The sequence below is a fragment of the Copadichromis virginalis genome, linkage group LG3, assembly GCF_057382275.1.
Source record: "Copadichromis virginalis isolate Kocher_CV1m ecotype Utaka linkage group LG3, C_Virginalis_male_GT1.1, whole genome shotgun sequence".
Classification (NCBI taxonomy): Eukaryota; Metazoa; Chordata; class Actinopteri; order Cichliformes; family Cichlidae; genus Copadichromis; species Copadichromis virginalis.
The window spans coordinates 22,015,182-22,026,021 of record NC_140620.1 but is presented as its reverse complement, the minus strand read 5'-3'; the positions used below and the strand labels follow the sequence as shown (position 1 = coordinate 22,026,021).

The 10,840-nt window shown below is 39.7% G+C and overlaps 2 protein-coding genes across 2 annotated transcripts; both read right to left on the bottom strand.

Moving 5' to 3' along the window:
- Positions 1–4,503: 4,503 nt before the first annotated feature.
- LOC146713440 (uncharacterized) lies at positions 4,504–7,955 on the bottom strand. The gene is made up of 3 exons (XM_085438102.1): positions 7,943–7,955; positions 7,765–7,829; positions 4,504–5,412 (listed from the first exon to the last, which is right to left on the bottom strand). The coding sequence occupies exons 1-3, from the start codon at positions 7,953–7,955 to the stop codon at positions 4,504–4,506; spliced, it is 987 nt and encodes a 328-aa protein (XP_085294228.1).
- Positions 7,956–9,944: 1,989 nt separating this feature from the next.
- On the bottom strand, positions 9,945–10,820 carry LOC146713439 (uncharacterized). Its single transcript, XM_085438092.1, has one exon. The coding sequence runs from the start codon at positions 10,818–10,820 to the stop codon at positions 9,945–9,947; it is 876 nt and encodes a 291-aa protein (XP_085294218.1).
- Positions 10,821–10,840: the final 20 nt, after the last annotated feature.

Here is a 10,840-nt window from a genome sequence, read left to right as displayed (position 1 = left end):
AAATCCAGCGAAGTAAAAGGGAAACCCAGCGGAGTCCTCTCCTTCCTTTCCGCATTCGCGTCTTGATATGCTAGAGAAAGGGAGGAGCGGCAGTCACTATTCTTCCGGCAGTTTTTATTCAATAAAAGGGGATAAGTCAAAGACTTACCCCGGGTGGGCAGAGCTCTCAACTCCGCCCGCCGCTTCTTTAAAACTGCAAAGCCACACAGCCGTCCCGTGCCTTCCGCTGGTGCTGTCTCCGCTCTCCCCGCTGGTACTGTCACTCTCTGCGCTGGTGCCCTGTGCGCTGGTCCTCTGTGCGCTGGTGCTGTCCGTCCTGTCTCGAACGCCAAGCTCCAACCAGCCCCTTCGGCTTGCAGGCGCTGCCGCCTGGCACCACTTACTCCTGGCCGTCTCTCTAGCCTCTCGGTCGAACTCCTTCCTTTGGTCTGCCAGGCCCTCTTATTGGCCTCTCTGGGATCTCTCGCAGGTGTGATCAGTTTATTATCAGGTAGGGGCGGAGTCTTTCCAGGACAGGTGTTCAATTTAAATAAGATAAAAACATGCAATAAAGCTCATACAAACAAACCCAATATACAATATTAAAATATTAAAACAGATAAAACATTGCAAAACATGCAGAATAAAACTCTAAATAACTTGTCCCGTTTCACCCCGTGACACTAGCTTGCCCTGCGCTCTTCCTTCTGACGATGCTGTCTGTGTTGAGTGCTCAGTGAATCTGCATTCGACTACTCCGCCTAGGCTGCACTGTCGAGCCTAGGCGGAGTAGTCGAACGCAGATTCACTGAGCGCTCAACACAGACAGCATCGTCAGAAGGAAAGTTGATAAAATAAATTACAAATGTTGTATTGTTCGATACATATGCGTACCGAACCGAAAGCACTGTATCGAACGGTTCAATATCGATACGAATATCGTTGCACCCCTAGTATTTATGTCCGTGTCTCTCTCAGTTCTGTGTTGTGTTCTCCCTCATTCATGGCTGTGTGTTTCTCTGTGTAATACTTTATAGTGTCCCAGTTTAGTTTGTATGGCTTTGCTCTCCAGAAATAAAGCTTTGAGTTCATTCCTGCCTCCGTGAGTTTGCGAGTGGGTCCTCATCCTGCCTGCACGCTTTATCACAATATGACTTTGCCCCAGTCCTCAGACATAATGATCTCCAGCCTTGTGCTCATCAACATTCTCACCTGAGTTAACAAGACGATTACTGAAATGGTCTCAGCAGGTCCTTTAATGACAGAAATAAAAAGCAGTGGAAAGGGATGTTTTGGGATTAAGTTAATTTTCATGGCAAAGAAGGACTATGCAATTCATCTGATCACTGGATCATTCTGGAGTATATGCAAATCGCTATTATAAAAACTTAAGCAGCAACTTTTCAAATTTCCAATATTTATGTAATTCTCAACACTTTTGACCATGACTGTATGCCCAGGCTTCTAGCATCTTGCACCCTGCTGTTATGTGCTGGACAGCCAATACTCCAAATCACATCTAAACACAAACTACTGGTTTTCATGCACTGTGGGGTGAAACCCTGAAAATTTGACTGGACATTATTTTGAATTTTCCCCCATTAAACCAGAGTTTAAAAAAAAAAAATATTAAATTGAATTGAGTTTGTTCATACTGTAAGATTACTTTGATTATAAAGAAAATGGTAATAAGGTACATGAATTATTTAAAGGCTGGATGGTTTAAAAGGTTATAAAACAGGTTATTTTAAAACTGCATTCCTCTTGTTTGCTTTGTCCATTTAACACATTAATTCAATAATGTCATGGCATCATACTAAATAGAGTAGTGTTGGCTTGCCATTGAAGATTCATAGTTTACAAAATAAGAATTTAAAATTTATAAGACCAAAATCATAAGCTTTTTTGTTGTTAATTAAAGACCTTTCAATTCATTAGCGCTTTGACTTATTAAGTCAATTTTTTTTTAACAAAATGCAAAAGTAGGAGAAAAAGGTGCAAAGTAGACATCTATTTTTTTTTGTTTTTACATTACCTTAAAGGCAACTCAAATAGACACGGTCTATTTTAATTAATTATTTGTTTTCAGTAGTGACCCTGGCTTCAGTGACACAAGTTAGTTGAACTGAACCATGATGATCTTTATTAATAGGCCAATAAAGAAATAATAATCAAAATAACCAAACTCACCCTTTATACTTAGTTGAATAATTTTTCAATCGTATTAGAGGCGCACAAAAACTTTTAAAGTAACAGAAGCTAATCAAATCAATCAAGATGATAGAAATGTAATATTAATCACTTATCTGAATCCTCCTTTAGCTTCCTTGAATGCCAAAACTTTTCAGAGCTAAATTCAGAAACATCCACCTTCATCCATATGATCACTATGACCCAAGGAGAAGTGAATGTTGAGATAATGTTCTTTTGCATGAATCAGCTGATTCTCAGAGGGTTAGGTCAAAGCTCCTTTCCAATTTGATTATTGAAATGAACATGACATTGTTTAGGCCACAATCAATAGGTTTACTCTTCATGAGAACTATATGGAAATGTTTTAATAATGGATCCACGTGGATAATGGAGGGGGGACACAGGCAGCTGTAGCCATTTGCTGTCCCAAGCCAACTGGAGTGACCAAACTGGACTTCTTGGTTGTGTTTTTCATATAGGTACCTTTTGGAACATTTTGATGGGATTAACTGACAAATAATATATTGAGTTTTCTGTCACAGATCTTTCAGGAAGTTCATTCTTCAGTTTTGGTCGGCAAAACTGTACTTGTTGGCTTCTGGAACTACTTAAACTGCACCTTTGTAGCTCAGGAAATTTTCTGGATCAAGCTTGTTAACCAAGTGAGCAACTATTAGATAGCTTACACCCCATCTTTTAATCCAAATATGGTCACATTTGAGAACATCAGCAACAGCCACAACGTCAATGATCCACAAACCAGTTAGTTGTGTCATGGTGATTACCAGTGTTGGGAAGTAACGGAATACATGTACGGCCGTTATGTATTTAAAATACAAAATATGAGTAACTGTATTCCGTTACAGTTACCGTTTAAAAAGGTGGTATTTAGAATACAGTTACTTTGTTGAAATAAATGGATTACACTGCGGTACTTTCCTGCTTCATATTGTCACGGATCAGGACAGTTTGGATTTAGTTTGTTCTGTTGTTCCAGGCGGCAGAGTTACGGTTGCCATGGTTACAGGGTGACACTCTCTCTCTGCGTGTTTTCTGGGTGAGAGAGTGCCTTTTTGTTGTTGTTGTGCTAAGCTAATAGGCAGATTGCTACAGGCATAGCCCTAAAGAATGTAGCATCATAGACAGTGTAGTCCGTGTTGCAGGGAGAATGGACTGCCATACACGTTATGTTTCTGTGAGCAAGAGGAGGGAGAAAAAGGAGAGTGGAAAAGTACGAGCTGTCACCAAGCAGAAACTGTGTTTTCTGTAATCTGTAATGGAATACATTTTAAAAGTAACCTTTCCAACACTGGTGATTACATCCATCTTTATTGTAGTATATGGATACAGCAAAGATCCATAGACTTCAGTACAAATGTGTACTGTTTATAGGTATTAACAAGTCTGTACAGCTAAGCTGTCAAATTTTCTCAATTTACGCAACTATTATACATCATCTAAAACCATCAAAACCAACTCCCACCTATGCGTATTTGTAGTAAATTTTTAACTAATATTAGTAATACAACAATATTGGAAATAAATGCTACTACTAATAAATAGAATAGCATAGACTAACCCTTTAATGTTGCTGTAAATACACAACAAAATGTTGGATGCTCAATGCCAACTGTGCAGGAATCAAATATAAATAGTAAGACAGCAGAATAGATTTTTTAAAAAAAAACACGCGAAATATATACAATCAAGAAGAATTTATAAAAAAACAAACAAACAAACAATAGCAAAGCACACATCGGACTTGGTTTGAATTTAGAGGCTGTATGTGAGTGGCCTGAGTGTGTGGGGTGATACTGTTGACAGTCTGAATGGTCTTGGGGAAGACGCTGTTAGTGAGGCGCCAACCGGGAGCAGCCGGTCAAACAGGTGGTAGGCAGGGTAGAGATGACCTGTGATAGCAGTGATTTTTCTGAGACAGGAGGATCTGTTGATGGTCTCCAGGAGTAGCAGTGAACAGCCAGTTATTTTGGCGGACAGTGTTAATTACCTGCTGTGTAGCCTTCCTGTTCTCAGTGGTGGCCCCTGTGTACCAAACATGAAGTAGAAGCTTTTTCCTCAGCACAAGATAGAAGTGCAGCAACTGCTGGGATGTCTTTACCAAGGTGTCAAGATGAGATCAGTGGAGATGTGGCTGCCCAGAAACCTGAAGGTGGAGGCAAATTTTACCCGTTCCTCATTTATAATCAGGTAGAAGTGGACCTAAAGTCCATTATGAGTTGTGTTGTTTGAAGGACATTAAGCTTCAGGCTATTTTCTGAGCACCAGCAGGACAACTTCTCTGCCTCTGCCCACAGCACAGGGCGGAGGCCCCTATCCTGAATTTTTTTTTTTCCTACAACATGACAGTTTTCCTACTTTGTGCAAATACAGCAGAGGAAGAACCAGACGGCTGGGTACACTCAACCAAACAGATGATTCCATCAAAGTGCATGAGTCTTTGTTAGCAATCAATGACATATTTCTTATCACATAACAAATCATCAACCCAAAAAATCTCAGCAGGAGCACTGCTGTTATCACCATGATCATGTGGAAAGCCTTGAGCTTTGATTGGTCAACATGCTCCTTGTTGTGGCCCACATCCCCTGGTCTTGGAAGATTGAGAACATGAAGAACAGATAGGCAGCAAAAAACAACAATCACCATGCAGACACCCAAGTAGGACAGAAGTAGCATATTTGAAAATTGATACCCAAACAATAAATGTATCCCCAACCATGCAACACACTGCAGCCACGCACAAACAGCACAGATGTTTCTAATCCTGACACCATGTGATTGGCGCAGATGCATATAGGTGATGGGGTGAACAACAGCCAGGTAGCGCTCCAGACAGGTCAGGACATGAAACAAAGTCTCTACAGGAAGAAGGATGGTAAACATATACATTCCAACATAAATCATTGTTATCTTATTGGTATAAACACCCAGGGTGTAGAAGACTGATCCAAAAGCTCCAAAACTCTCCACCCACATCATGTTGTAGGTGAAGAAGTTGGAGTTGGTCGTTGTTGCCCCTGCATGTGCAGATTTCTGACGCCACTGTTGGAAGCCCATGTAGAGGATGAAGATGTAGAGTGGAAGGAAGAGGAGGATGGTCATGGAGGTGTAGATGGTGTAGAAAACTTTGCTGACTTTTGAATCCTGGCATATTGACTCAAACGAATTAACGGAGGAATTTAAGGATGAGAGGGAGGAGGAAGTGTTGATGAACATGACCTATGGAAGAGAGCAAAGGAAAAAAACAGTAACATATGGAATAATTTATTGTTGTTTAGAAAACACAGTAAAGTTTTGCATATGCTGACAATGGTCGTGTTTTTAACCAAGCCAGCATCTGTGCTCCTGCAAGAACAATTCATAGAAATGAATTTTTAACATTTTTTAGTTTGTACTGTTTCCTTTGGGGATTTGTCTTTCACACTATCGTGTTTTGACAGTAGCCCAGTAGCGGCTACCTGAGAGAAAAGTCTTCATATATGAGGATGAAAGACGAGGCTGAATAATAATACTAAAACATATTAATAATAACGAAGAAAGAAGTCACCTCTTAACCTCTTAAGATGCTTCAGGTTATTCGCAACTGAAGTTATGACTAAGCTTCAGGTTTGATTTTAACTAACATCTACATCTTTCTTGTAGATGTTACCTTTTGAAAATTTTTCCCTTTTGAAACATTCATACTTTCTAATCATATATTTTTCTAGTTTGAAGTTTTTAGAATGTTTCATTTTTGGAAGAGTTTTTAACAAAAAAAAACTGCGTGGACGAAAAGTCTAAGACCTTATGTCAAATGTCACATCTTTTAGATTTCATGGAACTTAGCATGTGGCTAAAATAAAACCCATTCCTAGCCCAATAGATGGTTCAACAAGGCTGTGGTAGTTGTTAAACAGTATATCAAATGTAATATTAAATGCTTTAAATACCTTAAAAGAACGAGGGTTCTTTGCATGTTAGAAAACTATAATATGGGTTTTGTGTATAAAACTAAATGCATTAATGATGCATACTCACATTCAATAATATTATTGTAGAAGTGTTGGAATTATTTTTATTTTTTTCTGTTAGAGCACCGGTCTCCAAACTTTTTTGCGCCACGGACCGGTTATGCCCGACAATATTTTCACAGACCGGCCTTTAAGGTGTCGCGGATAAATACAACAAAATAAAACTAGTACTGGTGCCGAATAAAAGAAGATTTATTCATAACACACGTGAAAAGACCCAGGAAAACAGAGTTAATGATACAAACGATAACAAAATAACGCTGAAAACCGATAAAAACCCTGAAAACCATACATTTCACACCTGAGCCTCTACTCTCGCGGCCTCGGTACCAAACGACTCACAGACCGGTACCGGTCCGAGGCCCGGGGGTTGGGGACCGCTGTGTTAGAGTACTTTTTGAGCTGTACATCTGTTTTGTGCAGCTTTGAGTTTTCTCTGTACTACGTACAATTTAAGGTTCCTTGAGGAAACTGTTGATGTGATATAAATTGAATTCAAATTGATTTGAGTCTAGTCAGCTAAAAATCAACTTTGTTTCAGCAAATTTAATCAGTTAGTAAAGAAATTATATTAATATTTTATAACATATTACTTCATTTCTTCAGTGTCTATCGCAGCTGAATCACAAAATTAGAAAATAACCTCGCTTTACGGCCTCGGACTGAGGGTGGTAAATTTAAATTTAAATGTAAACATAAATACTATAAATATGCTATATGTGTTTTTATTGTCTGTGTCAGTTTGCTCTAATAGCATATTATAGTATGTTGCCATTCGTGTTGGCTGTATTATAGGTTTGTGTATTCTCTTTAGTACATTGAGAGCATTGAGAGCAAATAAAAAATGAAGGTATGTGTCACACACTTGGTCAATAAATCTGATTCTGATTTTGACAAGATTCCCAACACCACTGGCTAACATGCAGCTTCAAAACACGACGGCAGGACATGTTTTACATGTTGTACCTCTCTCCTGAACTCCACCATATATTTTACTAACAAGCTATAGATTAATCCACTGATGCACCAGATGCATCTTTCATGATATGTGTCAAGTTGTTGTTGGATGCTTTCCTATTTCTTAAGAACTTGACTTTAAGAAACTGTTGTACCTTTTAGGTCTGCCACGTCCTCTTTTGTCTGTCCACTTGTCCACAATTTTTTTCACATTTCTAAAAACACACTACACATCACGTTAAAATATAACACTACTTTTTGGATCCTTTGGGAATAACCTCGTTGGTGTAACAGTGCTATTTTAAATGGTGTCATCTTTGGTGGTTTTCATAGATTCAAAGGTAAAAAAAAAAAAAAAAAAAAGTACCTAGATTGGTTCTTTTGTAAGTTCTATGTTAAGTCTAGACAAATATATCCTGTGAGTCAGGTGCCTTTTTATGCTTGAATGATTCATAGTTGAGTATTAATTGGCTCTTACAAAATAAAACCTAAATTGAAACCAACATATATGAAGAATATATAATTTTGAACAATAGTGCACTTTGTTGAATACTAATTTCAAATTAATCAATCTCCTAAAAATTTTATCTCAAAAAATACTCACCTGAATCTCCATGTAGCTCAGCCAGCTGCTTCCTTTAATGCCAACAAGTGTCGTCTTCAGCACAGCTGAACCAGAAAGAATCCACACACGCTCATCTAACACGCATTACATGATATTCAAAACTGTTGATTAGGTCACTGCTGGTGTTTTGCATATCAGGACTGGACACCTGCCTTACAGTCACAGTTCATCGTGTATATCTTAATATAATATACAGCAATACAATATCATTTAAAACATTGACTGGTCGCATTGTTGTGATTACCTTTGTGACTTAAGAAAAGATTGGTTGTATTGGACTAGTCAGATTCTCAAAGGCTTGACTGGGCTTGACAGTCATCTGGATACTGCAGAGAGGCTGTATACAATTGATATTGACCGGTGTCCTTGCAGAAGCTGTTGTCACCAATTCCTATCTGCTAGTTACTCCACTAACCAGAGCCACTGAACTGGAATTCATGATTGTGTTTTCCATATTTGTGCCTGGTGGGGAAAAAAACAAAACATTAAATTGCTTGCTATAATACATCGTCTGTGAAGGTTCTCAGTCATCCAGGTCATCGTAGTCAAAGGAGCTTGCAAAGAAAAGCGTCTGGACTTCTTTAAGTTGCTTGAAGACGTTTCACCTCTCATCCGAGAAGCTTCTTCAGTTCTAAGGTCAAATGGTGGAGAGTCCCAGATATAAGCCTAGTGGGAGTAACCCCCCACAGAGGGACAAAAGGACCCCCTGATGATCCTCTAATCGCCTGAGCCAAGGTGTGAAACTGGGGTCCCAATCAGCCAGAGTTTCGGGTGTGTTCATTGTGAAACCTGGCCCCACCTTATCATGCGAATTCCTGAGGTCAGATGGCCCAGGATGTGAGTGGGCGTTAAGGCGTCTGGGAAGGGATCTCAAAACTGGATTATAGATGGCAGAGAGTTGGTGTCGTAAACCCCCGCCTCTGTTCAAAGATGGTCGCTCACAGTGGACATAGATGGCTTCTTTCACTCCTCTTTCAAACCATCTGTCCTCTCTGTCCAAAATGTGAACATTGGCATCCTCGAAAGAGTGTCCTTTGTCCTTAAGATGCAGATGGACTGCTGAGTCTGAGTCTGAGTCTGCTATAATACATCCAACTTTTTGGTACAGAGCCACGAAAAGTTCATGTTGTGCAGTGGGGAAAAGGTTTATTTGGTGGCTTTTTAACAATATTTAGTCTACATCTTAGTGGATCGTCCATTTTTCTGCCTCAGCAGATAGCCCACAATCCAGCCTGTGCTCCAAATATTTTCACATTTGGTTTCAAAACACAAGATGGCAGCAGAAAAGACTTTGATTTAGAGTCCAGAAATAAATGAGTCATGTATGTAATCTTTATTACAGTGTATGGCAGCGGTGGGAAGCTCTAGTCATCGAGAGCCGGTATCATGCAGCTTTTAGATATATCCTTGATCCAACACAGCTGATTTAAATGACTAAATTACCTCCTCGACATGTCTTGTATTTCTCCAGAGGCCTGGTAATAAACTAATCATTTGATTCAGGTGTGTTGACCCAGGGTGATATCTAAAATCTGCAGGACACCGGCCCTTGCGGCCTGGAGTTACCCACCCTTGGTTCATGGGTACAGCTAACATGTGCAGAATTCAGCGCAGACAGTTCACAGGTAATAATGCTAACTTGCACAACAATCGCATTATATCTGAATGCACAATTATTATTGAGAAGGAATAAAACTGTCTATGAACAGTTAGTTACTAAAGACCTCTGACCAAGTAAACGAACATATTAGTGGAAAGTATAGTACAAGTAATAAATGTAATAGCACTGTTGGGTTTTTGTAAGTACTTTAACTTTATTGTAGGGTATTTACGTTACAATATAAGGCCTCTTTTCTTTTATCAAACCACCCTAATCCTACAAACACTTACCGATCTACAAATAAAACCACCTTTCAATGCTTAAAATTACTGCACAGTACAAGAATTACATTCATTAACATAAGCAGACATCCTCTGAGCAAACACGTTACCGCCACGAAATTCACTCCAGTTTTGAAAGCTTAAACCTTAACCATTAATTACTTACCTAATGAGTATACAGTCTTTCAGGCTTGTTATAATTCATAAAATTCTAATAGTTTAAAATCTAATCAATCCATAAAACTCTTGAGTCCTCTGACTCTCTATCCTGATCCAGTTTACTTCACACAACATAGTTTTTTTGCTCTGTGCAGAAACAGCAGAGGAAGAACCAGACTGCTGGGGACAGATAGCAAGTTTGCTACTTCCCACATCACACATAAAACTTTCATGTCCATCAGTGATAATTGTTCTATGCCAGAACAAATCAGAATGCCAGCAGATTTCAGCAGCAGTGCTCCCATAATGACCACGATCATGTGGAAAGCTCGTTGCTTTGACTGATCAATACGTTCACTGTTTTGACGCACCTCCCCCGGTCCTCGGCGAATCAGAACATGGAGAACAGACAAACAGCAGAAAATAATGACCACTAAGCTGATACCTGAAAATGCTAGTTGTAGTTTGACCGATTCCTCAACAGACTGAATTATCCCGTACCATCCAATGTTCTGCACCCAAACACACATAGTGATGATGTTTCTTATCTTGACCCCGTGTGTTTCCCGTAGACGCATGTAGGTGATGGGGTGAACAACAGCCAGATAGCGCTCCAAACAGGTCAGCATGTGAAACATAGTCTGTCCAGGAAAACTATTTTCAAACAAGCGCCCCCCAGTAGACTTGATTATCATCCTGTTGGTAAAAGTGCCCACAGTACGGAGAAGTGTTCCAAAAACAACAAACAGCTCCACAATAATCATGTTGTATGTGAAAAAGTCAGAGTGGCTCATTGTCGTCCCTGCAGGTGCATTGTGCCGATGCCTCCGACGCTGAAAGCCCGTGTAGAATATGAAGATGTAGAGTGGAAAGAGGAAGGTGTTTGCGATGGTGAAACTGGTGAAAAGGGCCACGCCTGTGGGACATTCGGATGAAGTGGCGGAGCTTAAAAGGCCGGAGACATCACTGAGAACTGAGGAAGAGTTGATGAACATGGTCTGTTGAAGACGCCAAG

Excerpts from the sequence above, each read along its gene's own strand:
- LOC146713440 (XM_085438102.1), bottom strand. Across the intron at positions 5,413-7,764 it reads TGAGCTACATGGAGATTCAG|GTCATGTTCATCAACACTTC; the intron begins GTGAGTATTTTT and ends TCTCTTCCATAG.
- LOC146713439 (XM_085438092.1), bottom strand. The coding sequence starts at position 10,820 with ATGTTCATCAACTCTTCCTCAGTTCTCAGTGATGTCTCCGGCCTTTTA.